The following is a 16,531-nucleotide window of genomic DNA, read 5'->3' on the forward strand; positions in this document are numbered from 1 at the left end:
TTAATCCGTGCAAGTGTGAGGGGTTGTACTTTGGGAGGTCAAATCTAAGGAGTAAGAATACGGTTAATAGCATAGCCATAATTGGTGTACAGAGGGTTCTTGGGGTCCAAGTCCATAACGCCTTGACAGTAGCAGCACAAGTAGAAAGAGTGGTACAGATGATATTGGGCCTGCTGCCTTCATTGGTCAAGACTTTGAGTATAAGTATTGGGAAGTAATGTTACCGATTTTTAAAATATGTATAGTTCTGGTCATCCTATTACAAGGAGGGTGTGGAGGCTTTGGAGAGGTGCAGGGGTTTACCAGGATGCTGCCTAGAATGTTGCTTTCATGTGATGACTAAACCTGCAGGCCTGTATTTCGTAGATGACTGAGAGGTGCACTTACTCTCATTATCTACTGCAGTTTTCTCTGTCGAGTCCATTGCATCAGCTCCCAGCTGTGCAGCTAAAAAGCAACAGAATACAAGTGCATAAAATATTACTAGGTGTCATGCAAGATTTAATTAATGTTTCTGTGGAGAATTGGCTCAAAATCCCTGTACTTCGATTTTAAAAAGTTCATCACATCAATCGAGTAGCACAAAGACCGAAAATATTCCAGATACAATCTTTCCTCTCGATTAAGTTGTACGGTCTAAAAAAGGAAAGAGCTCGGTGCTGCTGACTGGTATCGAGCAGCCTCTACGGGTGGAGAGCGCATAGGACATGGTGGAGGAAAAAAACCTGGCTGAGCTGCCCCCGATGGAGGAGGGCCACAGCTGCAGCAGGACCGGCAGTGATGTTGCAAAGCTACAGGCATCCTGAGAATGAAGCAGCCTTGGTGATCAGCCATGGTGGCCTCCCTTCCTGTTATGTCCACATGTTTCAATAATCACTGCCGGCCATTAAACCTAGGAAGGATCAGAGGGTCACTAAAGGACACAAAATATTGGAATAACTCAGCAGGTCAAGCAGCACCTTGTGTCCTTTTGTGTAAACCAGCAACTGCAATTCCTTGTTTCTACAAGGATCGAGGGAGACAGGCCCTTGGAGTTAGCAATTAAAAGAATGAGATTTCAAATACAGACATGTCTGTCCAAGCTCTGGGAAAAGATGACTGGATACTGAGAGGAAAATAGGATTTGCTCAAAGCTTCTTCATAAAACTATACATACCTACTGATTCCTGCAAATCTCTTGTCACTAATGCCTTAAAGTGGAGAAGCTTGCAGGACTCAGAATGATATTGAGGGTCTGATGGCCTTGGAGGCATCGGTGTGGGTACAGAAGAGGTTTATCAGGATGCTTTCTTGATTCGAGGGTATTAGCTATCAGGAGAGAATAGACAAACTTGGAGCTTCAGAGGCTGAGAGGAGACCTGTTAAAAAATTATGAAGTTATGAGAAGCATAGATTGGGCAGGCTGTCATAGTTTTTCACAGGGTGGAAAAATTAAATACTGATGGGAATTGGGCTGAGGTGAGGGGGGTGGTGTGCGTGTGTGTATATACGGGAGGGGGGGGGGGGGGGGGAGGGTAGAGAGGAGGAGGGTGGAGTTTAAAGGAGATATGTGGGACATGTTTTCACACAGAAAGTGGTGGGTGCCTGGAGCCTACTACCAAGGAAAGTGGTGGAAGCACATACGCTAGCAATGTTTAAGAGGTATTTAGCCAGGCACATGAATATGCAGCAAATGGAGGGACATGTATCATGTGCAGGCAGAAGAGATTAGTTTCATTTGGCATCCTGTTTGACATAGACTTTGTAGGCTGAAGGGCCTGTTCTTGTGTTGGATGTTTGATGTTTTATGTAACAAGGGATTGCCAAAGAAAAAAGATTTGTTGCATAAATTAGAATAGTGCTATCTTGCGATGAAGAGATTTAACTAAACCTGTAAGCCAATACTTCTTAGACAGGATGATAACTGAGAGGTGCACTTACTCTCATTATCTTCTGCATTCTCTGTCGAGTCAATTGCATCAGCTCCCAGCTGAGTGTCTGAAATGCAGGAGAAAATAATGAATAAAATAAGTTATGTTATTCAAGCTGTTAAGCTATTATAGCACTACTTCTTCATCATACATTGAAATGATACTGATTTACCTGATAATTTTCTGTATGTATTTTTTAAACTGCTTCTGTGGAGAATTGGCTCAAAATCATTGTATTTTAATTTTACAATGATCTTTCAATCCAGCAATAGCACAAACAATAATATTCCTAACCCAATTCTTCCTCTCCACTGAATTGGACGGTTCCAAGAAAGGAAAGCCGCAGTAATCCCAAGGGTTCTAGATTGACGAGAGGCCAAAGTGCCCAGTGCTTCTGACCAAAGATAGTATATTTGCTGCTGACTGGAAAGAACAGCCTCTGCTGGTGGAGTGTGCATAGGACATGGTTGAGGAAAAACCTGGCTGTACTGCCCCCCAGTGGAGGAGGGACACAGCTGCAGCATGGTCGAAAATTTTCTTGCAAAGTTCCAGGCATCCTAAGAATGAAGCAGACAAAAAAAGCTGGAGTAACTCAGCAGGACAGGCAGCATCTCTGGAGAGAAGGAATGGGTGACGTTTCTGGTCGAGACCCTTCTTCAGACTTCTTCAGAATGAAGCACCCTTGCTAATCAGCCTTGGTGGCTTCCCTGCCAGTTATGTCCACATAGTTGTCGACTGCCAGTCAATAAATCTAGCAACAACCAGATGGTGACAGGGCCCTTGGAATTGGCTAGAAAAAGAATGGGAAAGGTGGACACAAGGAAGCTAGACAAAAGTGCTGGAGAAACTCAGCGGGTGCAGCAGCATCTATGGAGCAAAGGAAATAGGCAACGTTTCGGACCGAAACCTTTCTTCAGACTAAATGGACATAAGAATCTGCAGATGTTGGTTTACAAAAAGATAAAAAGTGCTGGAATAACTCAGCGGGGTTGGGCAGCATCTCTGAAGGACATGGAAATGTGGCATTTTGGGTCGGGACCCTTCTTCAGACTAAAGAGTCTCAAGGTGAGTTCTGACCCGAAATGTTGCCGATAGATGATCTCCAGAAATTCTGCCTGACCCCATTGAGTTAATCTAGCACTTTGTGTCTTTTAATGAAAAAGGCATGTTAGTTTATTAAAGAGATGTCAGTTGTAACAAAAAGGACAGCTGGCACAAGGTAGGACAGCGACACATTACATAATGAATTCCGTCGTCAGGTGAGAATGCGTAACTCTTTCCCTCCAGACAGAGGGTGATGTCGGAAGTGACTTCCTCTGGGAAGGGGGAGTGATCTCACAAGCAACTTAAAGATAGAGGAGTCAGGGGATATGGGGAGAAGGCAGGAACGGGGTACTGATTGTGGATGATCAGCAATCACATTGAATGGCGGTGCTGGCTCGAAGGGTCGAATGGCCTACTCCTGCACCTATTGTCTATTGTCTATATAAATATCAGAGAAGTATCAAAAAGTGGTGAGCTGGCACATTGATGTAATGGAAATACTTTGTGTACTAGGTCTAATGAGGGTTTCTTGAGCAGAGGTGGAAGCTTTATTCCACAGATGATTTTGCTGTGTTTGACCCTGGATAACTTGCCCAGGTGCCCAAGATAGGCAATAATGGGGCATACATTCATCCAAAATATAAAACCAATCTTCATGGTAGGATGCTAACCAATAGGTTTACCTCACAGAAGCCATTACCCAGAGAGGAAGCACGGTCTATCAGTTTTCTTGGAAATGAATGGTGAAATCCGGTCTTGTGGTTCGTCAACACCCACACAACGCTTCCCTTGGCAGTGACGATTGCGGAAGATTAAACTGTGGAAAATTACTTTTAACTTACAGTGACTGATTCACAAATCTTTGCCACAATTTGGCCAGATTTATTTGGGATAATCAGCATGGTTTTCTGCAAGGGTCATGTTTCACAAATGTGGTTGTATCTTTTGGGGAAGTGACAAAGATAGTTGATGAGGTTCAGGCAGTGGATGTTGTTCACATCATAAACATTTATAAACATTTATAAACATGTAAAACATTTGATAAGGTCCCACAGGGTAGATGGGTCTAGAAGATTAAGTCACATTGAATGCGTGGCGAGTTGCTGAAATGGAAATATAGAACATAGAATATACAAGAACAGGTCCTTTTAGACAGGCACATGAACCAGCTGGTGATAGATGAATATGGGCCATGGGCAGGCAGATTAGATTAGTTTTAATTACATCAAAGTTGCCACAGAGATGGTGGGCCATCAGGCCTGTTCCTCTGCTGTACGGTTATATTTTCTAGGTGTCTGCAGGATTTGTCCAAGTGGAAACCTGTTGGGAGGTTGAAAGAAAAGTTTCCATTTCACAGCCCAGCTGTTCTAATTCACGGGGACAGAGAGCAGACAGGGCCGGTTGTATTGCCAGAAGAAGAGAGAAGTGATGGGTGACGATCACAACACCTTCTCCGCCACTCCCTGTGATTCTGCTCAGGCCACCCTGGCAGTCCCGTCTCCACACAATACACAAAGGCTGTCGGCAGGGGCATGCAACTCACATAGCGGCTGAGAGAACATTAGACCCACATCACCCACGTCATTTCTAACTTTAATCTGTTTTGATGAAAATTCTAAAATGATGGATAACTGCTTCTGGAATCTTGCTTATTTATAGTGCTGACCATGAGAGTGTTAAAAACACACAAAAATAACGTACTGGGAAACAAATTGGTTCCTGATTAGACCACTGAAATGTAAAGCATGGTTATAAATGTCTCTTCAAATGTATTTTCGTGAATTAGTTTGGTATGCACCTTTCTGGTGCAAAAACAAGTTTGACTTCTCACAGAAAGTTACGCAAACACCAGAGTGAAGGGAAAGGAGCCATAACATTGACAGGATTTGCAATTTCACATGGAGTTGAATTTTACTCCACCTGCATTAGTTTTGAATTTTGGAACAATAAAAAGAACGTTCAAACTTGTTTCTATAAATATATTATCTCAATGATTATGCCTTCCTAGTTGACTTTTTCCGAAGGGTTCTCGTGTGAGCGATGTTCTCAGCATTGGGCATGTTTGTCTCTCAAACTGACCCCAAGCAGCGAGATTAAAACGTCAAGACCTACATCGCCAACCACGTTACCCAGTTTGACCACAATGTGCTGAGTTTCCTCACACCGTGTCACACGGTAAGTTTGAGCACTATTGAAGAAGGTTGCCACACAAAGTCCTGGAGCACCTCAGGGCTCAGGCAGCATCTCTGGAGAACATAGATAGGTGAGGTTTCCTTCGCTCCATAGATGCTGCTGCACCCGCTGAGTTTCTCCAGCATTTTTGTGTACCATAGATAGGTGAGGTTTCGGGTCGAGATCCTTCTTCAAAACTAATTCAACATGGATAGGTCATAGAGTCATAGAGTGATACAGTGTGGAAACAGGCCCTTTGGCCCAACTTGTGTTGGAGATGTCAGAGGTTATGGGAGAAGGCAGGAGAATGGGGTTGGGAGGGAAAGATAAATCAGCCATGATTGAATGGCGGAGTAGACTTGATGGGACAAATGGCCTAATTCTACTCCTATTCATTATGACCTTATGACATCTTGTTCAGTTAATTAAAATGGCCTTTGGAGTACTGCACACATACCTTCAGACTCCTCCTTATACTCTGGGTAAATCACTTTCTCCAAGGTTGGTTCAATACCTGAAAGTAAAGCAGCAGCATTGTCAATTTATGTTTAATAAGTGTATAGGGAAAAGACTTCCAAAATTAAAGCATTATCTCATCTCTTTCGTAGGTGGCCCTGACAAAAACTGCAGTGTTTTGCTTCAGTGCATGAAATTAAGCATTCATCAGCTGGAAGAGGCAAGAGGTAAGAGTTCAGATGATCGATGATGAAGATTAAGTTGGGAATACAAGTTTGGGGTATGAGGAAGAGTTGGACCATGTAACCGATGGATAGTTTCCATTCAAATGGTGCATTAATTTCATGCAAAAATGGAAAGGTTTCACAAAATCAACACCATAATCTGAGACAGAACCCACATATAACTTCTTCCCCCCTGTTATATGACTAGTCAAAGGCCCCTACCTTGCACAATCCCGTCTGCTCCTATATTTATGTCCCCAAATATAAACTGGATTTTTTCTGTGGCTTGCATCTGATCAGAGGCACCATGCAAGGAATTCCGTAACATGTCCTTTGCAAACTTGGCTCGTAAAGAATCTGGTGCTATTTTCTTGGCTTCCTCGGGATCTGTGGGACCCATTAAACTTCTCCATTCTGCCACAGCATTCTCCTTACTTAGAATCATCATCAATGATGGACCTCTGTAGAGGGCAGAGCAGTATCAGATTCAACTCATGTTAAACTACATTACATATTTACGAAAAATGTAAGCCTAACAAAGATAAAGTGGCAAAAAAAGATAGACACAAAAAGTTGGAGTAACTCAGTGGGTCAGCCAGCATCTCTGGAGAAAAGGGATAGGCGACGTTTCGGGTCAAGACCCTTTTTCAGACTGAGAGTCATGGGAAATTGAAACGAGAGATATAGATGGTAATATAGAGAGATATAAAACAAATGAATGAAGGATATGCAAAAAAGTAACATGATGAAGGAAACAAGCCATTGATAAAGATAAAGGCCAAGATAAAGTGACCTCAATTGATGCACAACACTAATTTTAATGTAAATGGCTTTGTGAATTACAATGTGTCCCATTACCTATTTGGCTTCAGACAAAACTTGGTAAACATTTTTTTTAATTCATATACAAGATAGAAATATTGACATTTATTATCCATTGCTGAGAGTCCCCAAACTGAGGAAGGCGTCAAGAGCTAACAATATTATAGGGTCTGAACACATATATCGGGCAGACTGTGTAAGGAAAATAGATTTATTTTTCTAAGTTACATTAATGAACCAGGTGGGATCTAGCAATTCGTTTTTTGTTTTTTTTTGTTTTTTTTTTTAAAATCGCTGGACAATTTAATAGTTGGGTTAAAGTAAAAAGCGACTTCGAACGCCCTCAACGCCTACAACGTGACGGATCATAATATCAGGACAAAACAAAAGGTAAGTCGTTTATGTCACATATAACCTTGCTTCTTGGGGTGGCTTTCATCTAATTTTACGACGCAAAAATCTTATTTGGGCCCATACGAACCGGCAGTGTCTTTGCCTGCCGACAAGGGGTTTAAATTCACGGCAACCTTCCCATCAATCGCATTCCAGAAACACCCACTCGCAAGATGATTTAAATCCTCATTTTTTTTGGAAAATCATGTCATAAATCGTCTATAATTTGAGTTATTGTCTATCCATAGTCAATATTTGTATACTAAATATCCACAACAGTTTTAGCCACATGTATTGTGCAAAAAATAATAATTTTGATTATATTGAGGGTGGATGTTTCTAGATTAATTTATGGGAATTAAACATTAAATTCCTTCCATCTGGCATATTTCATGACAGTGAGATTTTAAAATCATGTTATATTGTGAATTCTTGTGTGAATGGGATTAGTTTGTTATTTGGATACTTAGGTTATAAAAAAAATTATCCTTTTCTTAAGAAATGGATAGATGTTTAGATCTAGTAATTGTATTTAGATGAATTTAATTGATTAGATCAATTGATTTGATGAAAGTGATGAATATGAATTTTTTTTTAGGTATTCATTATTTGTTTTAGCACTTAACTTTATAATTTCTACCTTTTTTCTAAAACTGCAAATAATAACTTGTTTCTGTTAATGCTGTTCAGTGTTTTTTTTCCTTTACATTTTAAACAGATGTCTCCGAAGAAGAAATGCAAAATTGTCAATCCAAATGCCCAGCAAAAGAGAACCGATTTAGACAGCATTCGCAGAGATTATCTGAATTTTGACTACTCCAAATGTGATGATCTACAGGACATTCTTAATGGGAAAGTAGTGGGCAGAAAGGCATGTCATGTGTGGTTTGAAGAGCAAAAACTTGTAGTTTACAATGCCATAATTGAAAAGTTGAGGAAAAACAAGGTGTACAGAGTTGCTTATTGGTTACAATCTGAGGAGTATGATGATGCTACTGATTACGATATGCCAATGTACCAGCTAGCAACTGTTCTTCTCCATTAAGACGGTCTATTGCTAGAAATTGTAATTTATTTACCTATCTGTTACGGACTTACAGCAGCTTTAATAATATTAAAGTTCTGATCTTGAGAATATCACATTTTTGAATTTTCAAGGCAGTCTGGATGTTTATTACTATTTCCGTCACAACGGTCAATTTTGTAATTAGCTACAATTAGGTAACTAACTAATTATATGCTTTAATTTCAGGTCATCCAAGTAAGATGTTTCAGAATGCTTCAATCTATAATAACTGAAAATTTCATTCAGTTCTCTTAATTTTTAAGAAAGTTATGGGCTTTTGACTGTCCTCGGTCACAGCTTTTGTGTTAAGTCAATGGAAAAGCAATAGGGAACAAGATGCTAATTTCAGAGTATGAAAATGGCCATAACTTTTTTAATACTGAAGATATGAAAGTGAATTAGGTGTCAAATTAAACTTCTTTTTATGGTTTATCTGATGGGATAAATTACAGACTTGATTTTTTATATCTCAAAATGTTGTAACATTGCTAAGTAATTTAACTACTACACTCTTGTACATTGACCTGCCAAGTAACCCTAGACCACAATCAATTCTGATTAGTATTTTTAAACATTTATTCAAAAATAGACTGCGTGAAATAATTCCATAATTCCTAAATTAAAAAGACCAGCTATCATTCGCTTCTTTTGTCAAATGATACTTGTCGTTACATCTAGTCACATCTTTCTGTCTATGAACTCTGGCTATCAGTTTGTTTCTGATGTTTACCATCCTTTGAGTAGTAAAAAGAGAATATCCTAATGCTCTCCATCCTCCCTGGAAAAGTGATGGAGGTAAAAAAGATTTGGAGGCAGGACGGCCAAAAGGGAAGAGAGCCAGTGCTAACACACTGACTGAATAGCCACCTTCTTGCTGTTATTTATATTATTTGATCATGTCAGAGAAGGTGGTTTATATCGTCAAAAATAAAACCAAGGAGAAAATAAATGTTTAACCAAATCATATTTTTATACTACCTATCCTTTTGATCATGTCTCCATTATTTATTTTGTCAGCCATATTTACAATTTGGCTCACAAAATAAATAATGGAGACATGATCAAAAGGATAGGTAGTATAAACATATGATTTGGTTAAACATTATTTTCTCCTTGGTTTTATTTTTGACGATATAAACCACCTTCTCTGACATGATCAAATAATATAAACATATTTACAATTTGGCTCCAAATTAATTTCCTTTGGATGACTTGCCTGTTTACTGCCAGCAAAAGCCAAAACCAAAAATGATTTTCTTAGCGAAACATAAGATTCTATATTTACAATCCAATGGGATTCATTAGTTGGGTAGGGTTTTGAAGACAAAATGAAATATAAATTTAACCAGACTTGGCTTCTGCAGCCAGTATATCTATTCTAGAATAGAATCATAGTATCACATAGCACGGAATGAAGGCATTCAACCGAGCATGCCCTTTCCTCTCCAGCCAGCTCCAAAGTTTTCACTTTTCTAGTAAAATGAATACCATTTTGTGAGCTACTATTGATTTGTCCTTCAGGCAGTGTTAACATTCTTAAATCTCTGTACTCATGCCAGTTGAAACAGGCTTCCTTAATTTATCCTATCAAAACACTTCAGAGTTCTGAACACCTCCATTAAATCGAGATAGAATCCAAAATAAACAGGTTCAAACCTACTCAATCATATAATCAATCAGCTTGTCAAAGAATGGTTTGCCCTTGTGTTCTTTGTAGAACTCTTCAGCCATTTCTCTGCTCAGGAACTTTTCATCCATCTGCGAAATAACGAAGCCTCCTTCTTCAATCTTTTGTATAATCTCATCTGCCGAGGTTGAAAGTTAATGCACATGAATAGTTAGGCAGAAGCAATGCGCACTGTAATCTGAAGATAGACACAAACTGTTGGAGTACCTCAGCGAGTCAGGCAGCATCCCTGGAGAAAAAGAATAGGTGATGTTTTGGGTCGAGACCCTTCATCAGACCCTTCTTCATCAACCAGTCTGAAGAAGGGTCTCAACTCGAAACATCACCTATTCCTTTTCTCCAGAGATGCTGCCTGACTCGTTGAGTTACTCCAGCATTTTGGTATCTATCTTCAGTGTAAACCAGCATCTACAGTTCCTTCTTACGCACTTTAATCTGACAGGATACAAGAATAACTAGTGAGAGGATAAGTACCACATAGGTGCAGTGAATGTTGCTGTGGTATAAGAAACCAGAATGATGAGAAAATGCAATTTGGTCATATATGAGGCATGTGTAAAGAAAGCCAGTTGCAATATATGATGACTCGCGAGTCTGTTTCTACTTGGTTTGACTTCAGGGATTGAATCTCAGACTGCAGTGTCTCTTTCCCATTCTGAGAAGTAAGAAGTGTGGCCTCTCCTTCCTTAATGAAGATCACCTTCCTTCCATGTAGCCTCTTTGCCACGTCATGCTCACTCGACATATCAAGAAGAAGTTCAATGAGCTGTTTCTTGTTCTCATCATTGGTCAAGAACTGCTTCCAATCTCTTGTTTTTTTGGTCTTTCCTCCTTTGATTATTCTCTTCTCTGCACACACACGCCGTGTCAGTTCACTTGACTTCACTGAATCTGGTTTGTACATATCGGTACTGAAGACTACATCATTAGATGAAAATGCATTGAAGATTTTGATGCCAATCTCTTTGAAGTTTGCAGGAATCTCCTTGAGAGTAGAATGCAGCATTGCCATCTTCCACTATAAATGTCTTGTTACTGGCAGGAGTTTGTGAGTTGTCTACATCTTTCAATAGGTAGTGTAGGCCCGTGGATTTCTCACTCTTTGCAAATAAGTTGTCTGATGTACCAATGGAGTAGGGTACAGGGGGTCAGAGAGTATTTCATCATCTCCCGTAGATTTAGTTGACTGCCAGAACTTTGTGCTTTGACCATCAGTTGAAAAGCAATATCTCTTTGTCGCTTGTACTCTATAACCTTTTGTTCAGATGTTTTCAGCTGCACTCTTTTCTTTGATTCTGCCATGGTTTTAAGCTACAGGTTCTTGATGGGTTCGGAGAATGCTGTCTTTTTCTCAAGTTGCTCCCTGATGCACTTCTCTTTCTGTTCTTTCCCTGTGGTAAGCACCTTTATGACATCTTTCTCAACTTCAGCCGGAACACGTGTACCAGAAGAGAATACATACAACCCAGTCTTGTCATCTACGTCAAAAGGATTCAGGAAGCTCTTTGCAGCATCAATGGCTTTCTTTACACATGCCTCGCTTTTTCTTAGCTCAGTTGGCTGTTGATCTCTATGTTTGCTTCCGCGATTGGTACCAGAAGTCATGTCTGCAAGGCTGAGAGTTGCAGAGAGAAAGTGTGGCCTTTCTGTTGAAGTTTAAACCCATCTCTGATAAGCACTGTGTTTCTCCAAGATGCCAGAGAGCCCAACACCACTACCATCACCTCAAGATTTGCCATGCTTCATGATCGTCTCCTCAATCGTTTTGTCAACAGCACATCGGTTTCCTGGTATGGACGACCTAGCGACACTGATGGCACCTCTTTCGAGGAAAGCCAGGGCATCAGGATGTGATTCTTCGATGTTTGCCAAGAACACAGCAAGGTAGGTCAGATAGCGGGAGTAATTGGGACCACCAAAGGTGAAGAAGAGATCAGGCATAAGAAACAGACAGTGCAAGTACAATGGAAAGTTGTTCTCTTTCACAGACCTAATCAATGAGAGAGCAATCCACACAGAATCCATGTACGACAACCAAAATTGTGCAGTCTTCCCGAGAGATCCTTTTCGAACATCAGCTTTGAAGCTCTCATACGACTCCATCAATGTGTTGAGATCTGCATTGGCCATGACTTCAGCAAGTGCCTGCTTTGTTGGCGATCGGATTAGCTCTTGAAAGATGCCCTTTGATTCCTCTGGTATACCGGACAGCACTGCATCTTTTCCAGCCATAGGCAGGAATTCATCAAGAAGGAGCCTCTCCAAGCATTCCACCATCGTCTTGTGGCAGTGCAGACTTCTGTCGTAGTTCTTTCCTGTCATGACACCTTTCATGGAACCAGTAGACACGAGTCCCGATTCCATGAGGACATCCTGAAGCCCGGATCCTTCCATTTTCTTTCCAAGCATTTTGAAGTATGCACAAATGACATGAAATGTGCCAATCAACACAATGTGTTTCTTGTACTTTGCAGGATGACTCCACACGAGAGGATATGCCTTCATGCAGACACCCAAGTCGAATGTTGTAATGACATATTCTTGGCCAACCTCATGACTTGCTTCTTCAGAAGCTCGTTAACGCTCTTGAATTGTACTAAATTCCGTGATGGGATGATTGATCACAGGATAGGAGTCAATTGTGGTCACATTTGAAGGCACCTCACCTGTTGCTGAGACAAATCCAGCCCAAACTGGAAGCTCTTGACCTTTCTCACTACTCGCTTTCTGGGAAAGCATCCATGCCAGATCTTTTCTTGTACATTGTTTGAATACTTCATCCCCATCATCACGTTACCAGTGCTGCACAGGGAAATCTGCATTTGCTTTCCGGTTGACATAGGATGATTTTTACAGGGCCACAAGAAAGAGGGGAAAAGTGTGAAAAAACACAATTTTGACAGAGCTTGAAATAAGGGGTTGAAAAACATAGTCCAAATAAGTTTTTTTCTTGGGAACATAATTTTCCGACATAAGAGATACCAATGAACAAAATGACACCCAAAAAGTAGGATCATAGGGGGGGTGGAGGGGGGGGGGGGGGGGGGGGGGTGCACGGTAGGACCCTCTGGCCCACGGACTATTACTGATGTCTCTACAGACCTCTGTGATTCTCCATCACATCAGGCTTGATGACAGCCAGAGTGTGTTCCATTTGGAAGAAGAACTTCAGCTCCCTTTCTGCATCCTGCAGTGTGCTGCTACCATGCAGCTGGTTGATTGGAACTGATTCCACTGCAAATTGTGCTCGTAGACTGCAGAAAGGAAATAAGTCAAGACATCAAATAGTAAAGTACAATTTTCACCTGCAGAAAATTCACAGTTTATTAGAAAAAAATGAAACTCGTTGAAGATTTTAAAGTGATTACATTAGATGCGCACAACTAAGCCGCCTCAAAAACAGGTTGCATGAAATGTTTGCAAGGCTATCTTGAAGATGCAAAGTGAATCCCTACTGATACTAATACATGCAGCACTCATAGCTCCAGTACAGATCAGGTTTATCTAGAAAGGCACAGCAATTAAGGAATGGTATGAGGGATTCCCACAGAGGGGTCTTCATGCTGTCTGCCACAGTGAAATACACCACCAGGATCGTTCTCAGCCACCTCTTTTCTGTGGCTGAAGACCTGGTCCCCGAAGCACATTGCACTCTTGAATGCACAGACACTTTCCCCTGGCTGAGGAAATCATGAATTAGAGACCTTAGGTTTAATTTGAGAGTGGAGAGATTTAATAGAAACTGAGGGGCAACGTTTTCAGGGTGGTATGTGTATGGAATGAGCTGCCAAAGGAAGTAGTTAAGGCAGGTACAATAAAAACATTTAAAACACATTTGGATAGGCACAAGGATAGTAAAGGGATATGGTCAAACCCGGTCAAAGGGGACTAGCTTAGATGAGCATTTCAGTCAGCATGGACAGGGTGGGCCGAAGGGCTTGTCTGTGTAATATGTGACTCTATGATTATGAATCTAGATTCCGTCCTTGCAGATAGATTTTATGTCATCTTCCAAGACAAATGTACTCCCTTGCTCATTAATTATCTCTCAACCGCTGACTTAAAAAAAAAAATTCAAAGTGCCTCTACCACCCTTTGAGGAAGAGAGTTACAGAGACTCATCATGATTTGAGAGAAGGTTATGCCTCATTTGGAGTGAGGTAGGTTCCAGTTGCTAGGCTTGGTCCTGCCTTCCCCGGATCAACTATTCGTCCCCTTCAAATTTCTACCGGTATCGGTGAACCGTTCAAGTTGTCACTGCCATAGTTAAGGATGCGTTCAATGCCACATCCAGTGGTGATTCTCGCTCAACAATGCAGTAAATCCAGTTCATACTCACACTGGCACCATTTCCCCTCATTAGCAAACGGACACAATGACTGATGACATTGTTGTGTTTTACCCTTTTGCTTTCCTGACATTGCAGGAGAAATGATGAAATGCTTAATTATATTAATCGAAAGTGATATCTTTTCAAATGGTAATAAAGAAATATGCCTTTGGCACAAACCAATAATTTATTTCATCCAAAACATTCATCTTATGAGATTTTCTGACCAATTATTTTTCTCTCCAGATGGTAGTTATCAGCTGAGGTAATTGCATGAATACATGGAGCCCCACTGCATTTTGTCAAATGACCTTTATTTCTGCATTTGCCTAGATAACGGCTGTCGGAAGTACACTTCATAATTAATGTCTGTACTTAACTAGTTTAGTTTAGTGATACTGCATGAAAACAGGCCCTTCGGCCCACTGATTCCACGCCGACCATCACACACCATTCACACTAGTTCTACGTTATCCCATTTTCTCATCCACTCCCTGCATATTAGGAACAATTCTATTGAAGCCAATTCACTGACAACCCCGCATAGCTCTGGGATGTGGGAGGAAACTGGAACGCCCAGAGGAAACCTTCACAGTTACAAGGTAAACATGCAAACTCCACACAGAACAGCACCCGAGATCAGAATCAAACTCATGTCTTTGGCTCTGTGAGACAGCAGCTCTATCGGCTATGCCACTGTGCCGCCCTTGGTCTATCCTCATCCAGCATTCTCCTAATGCAAATAAGAGCAAGAGTCACTAACCAGTGATCAGAAGTCTAGCAGCACAAAAATAATTTCTGCATCTTTATATCATTTATTATCATTGCCTTGACTAACTCAAGCAGTTCATGCTCAAACCTTTTAAAGCACTCTGGCCATGCCTTATCAGGAGCCACTGAGGCATCTGAGGAACAGTCAGTTCATTTTATTAATAAAGTAAAGGAGCACGTTATCATATTTTCTTAAAATAAAACCATTCTTGGTCAGTGCAAAAAAGATCTTGCAGATATTTTAAATTCTATACCTTTCAGGGGCTTCCTCTTTTGCTTGACTCACATCCTTAGGTCCTAGCAGATCCCTCCAATGTACAACCGCATCTTTGCTGGCAAGGGCCAGTGCAAGTACAGGGCCGCTACAAGGAAGCACAGGATAATGATAATGCTGGACCAATAGGTTAGTGGGTGAAAAATGTACAAAAGATAGATAGTTGATTAATCAAAGGAGCTTCAATCTAAAACAAAATTTGGCTGTGAAGATTGAAGCCCTCCATCTATTGTCTTCTGGTATTTCCCATCTTTGTTTCAAGGGAAAATAATTCCTCTCATCAAAATAAAACATTGCAGGTGATGTTGAGTTATGTTCTGCTGAGCAAAACTACCACCCTCTGCCACTCCCAAAGATCAGAAAGAGCTGGCTGCCTGCACTTGCAAGACAGTTTGGTATTGCTTTCCCCTGATCCATATTTTTAAGTGAAGTGGTCACTGCTCCTCCACCCACCAATTTAGTCAAAGGCATTTTATTTTCTGCAAATATAGCCAGTTGATCTCAAACTGAAGTCACTTATTTTCTTACTGAAGGCTTGCACCCATTATCGAACACAAACTTTTGGTGGGCATGAACACCTATTGCGCAATGTTTAACAGCAAGGCTGCCCTGACAAAGAAGGATTGTCTCAGATTCTCTCGACAAGCTTTTTCTGGGTAATTATGGTTTGTTCAGATCTCAAAGTATTTCTAGTATCAAAGGATGAATAAAAAGCATGACACCAAAAAAAAAGTGTTGCTAAAGGTTCATTGCTTGCAGACAATTTCATTGAAATATTCCAGACTCCCTACATTTCAATCTGGTAAATGTGTTTCAATGTCTAAGCCAAGCCGCTGAGAGCTTTCTTCCGATGCCGGACTTCCATAATTCCGGGGAGAGGGCCTGAAACATCGGGCCGCCGTAGCGGCAACTGCGGAGGCCTCAAATAGGCCCCGACCACGGGTGAACATAGAGGAGTGGACTGAACTTTTCTGCCTTCCCTCACAGTGGGAAATGTTGATCCCGCTGTGGGGGGGATGTTTTTTATGTTTAATGTTAAATTCTATAATGTTGTGTTTATCTTATTTGTGTGCTGCAATGGCAACTCAAATTTCACTAAACCAATTTGTGTATGTGACAATAAATGTCCTTTGTCCTTTGCTATCTACCTCTTTGTTGACCCTCAGACTATCCTTGATCGGATTTTGCTGGCTTTACCTTGCACTAAACGTTATACCCCCATGTACCTATACACCGTAAATACATTGATTGTAATCATATTTTGTCTTTCTGCTGACAGGATAGCGCACAACAAAAACAAAATGCAGAATGGTCATCTGAAGTTACCAAGGGAATTTGGAAGGAATACTGGAAATGGTTCCAATGTGATCGCCTCCACATCA

The 16,531-nt window shown here is 40.8% G+C and overlaps 1 protein-coding gene across 1 annotated transcript in view; it reads right to left on the reverse strand.

Moving 5' to 3' along the window:
• The window catches only part of nme9 (NME/NM23 family member 9), a 77,135-nt gene that overhangs the window by 10,480 nt on the left and 50,124 nt on the right, over positions 1-16,531 (reverse strand). Inside the window, exons 13-19 of the mRNA XM_033024583.1 lie at positions 15,130-15,237; positions 12,877-13,028; positions 9,748-9,892; positions 6,029-6,267; positions 5,584-5,640; positions 1,921-1,977; positions 388-447 (exon numbers count right to left, since the gene is read on the reverse strand). Of these exons, the coding sequence (XP_032880474.1) occupies positions 388-447; positions 1,921-1,977; positions 5,584-5,640; positions 6,029-6,267; positions 9,748-9,892; positions 12,877-13,028; positions 15,130-15,237 (818 nt within the window). The remainder of the gene's footprint in view (positions 1-387; positions 448-1,920; positions 1,978-5,583; positions 5,641-6,028; positions 6,268-9,747; positions 9,893-12,876; positions 13,029-15,129; positions 15,238-16,531) is intronic.

This window comes from Amblyraja radiata, chromosome 7 (assembly GCF_010909765.2).
Source record: "Amblyraja radiata isolate CabotCenter1 chromosome 7, sAmbRad1.1.pri, whole genome shotgun sequence".
In the NCBI taxonomy this organism is placed as follows: Eukaryota; Metazoa; Chordata; class Chondrichthyes; order Rajiformes; family Rajidae; genus Amblyraja; species Amblyraja radiata.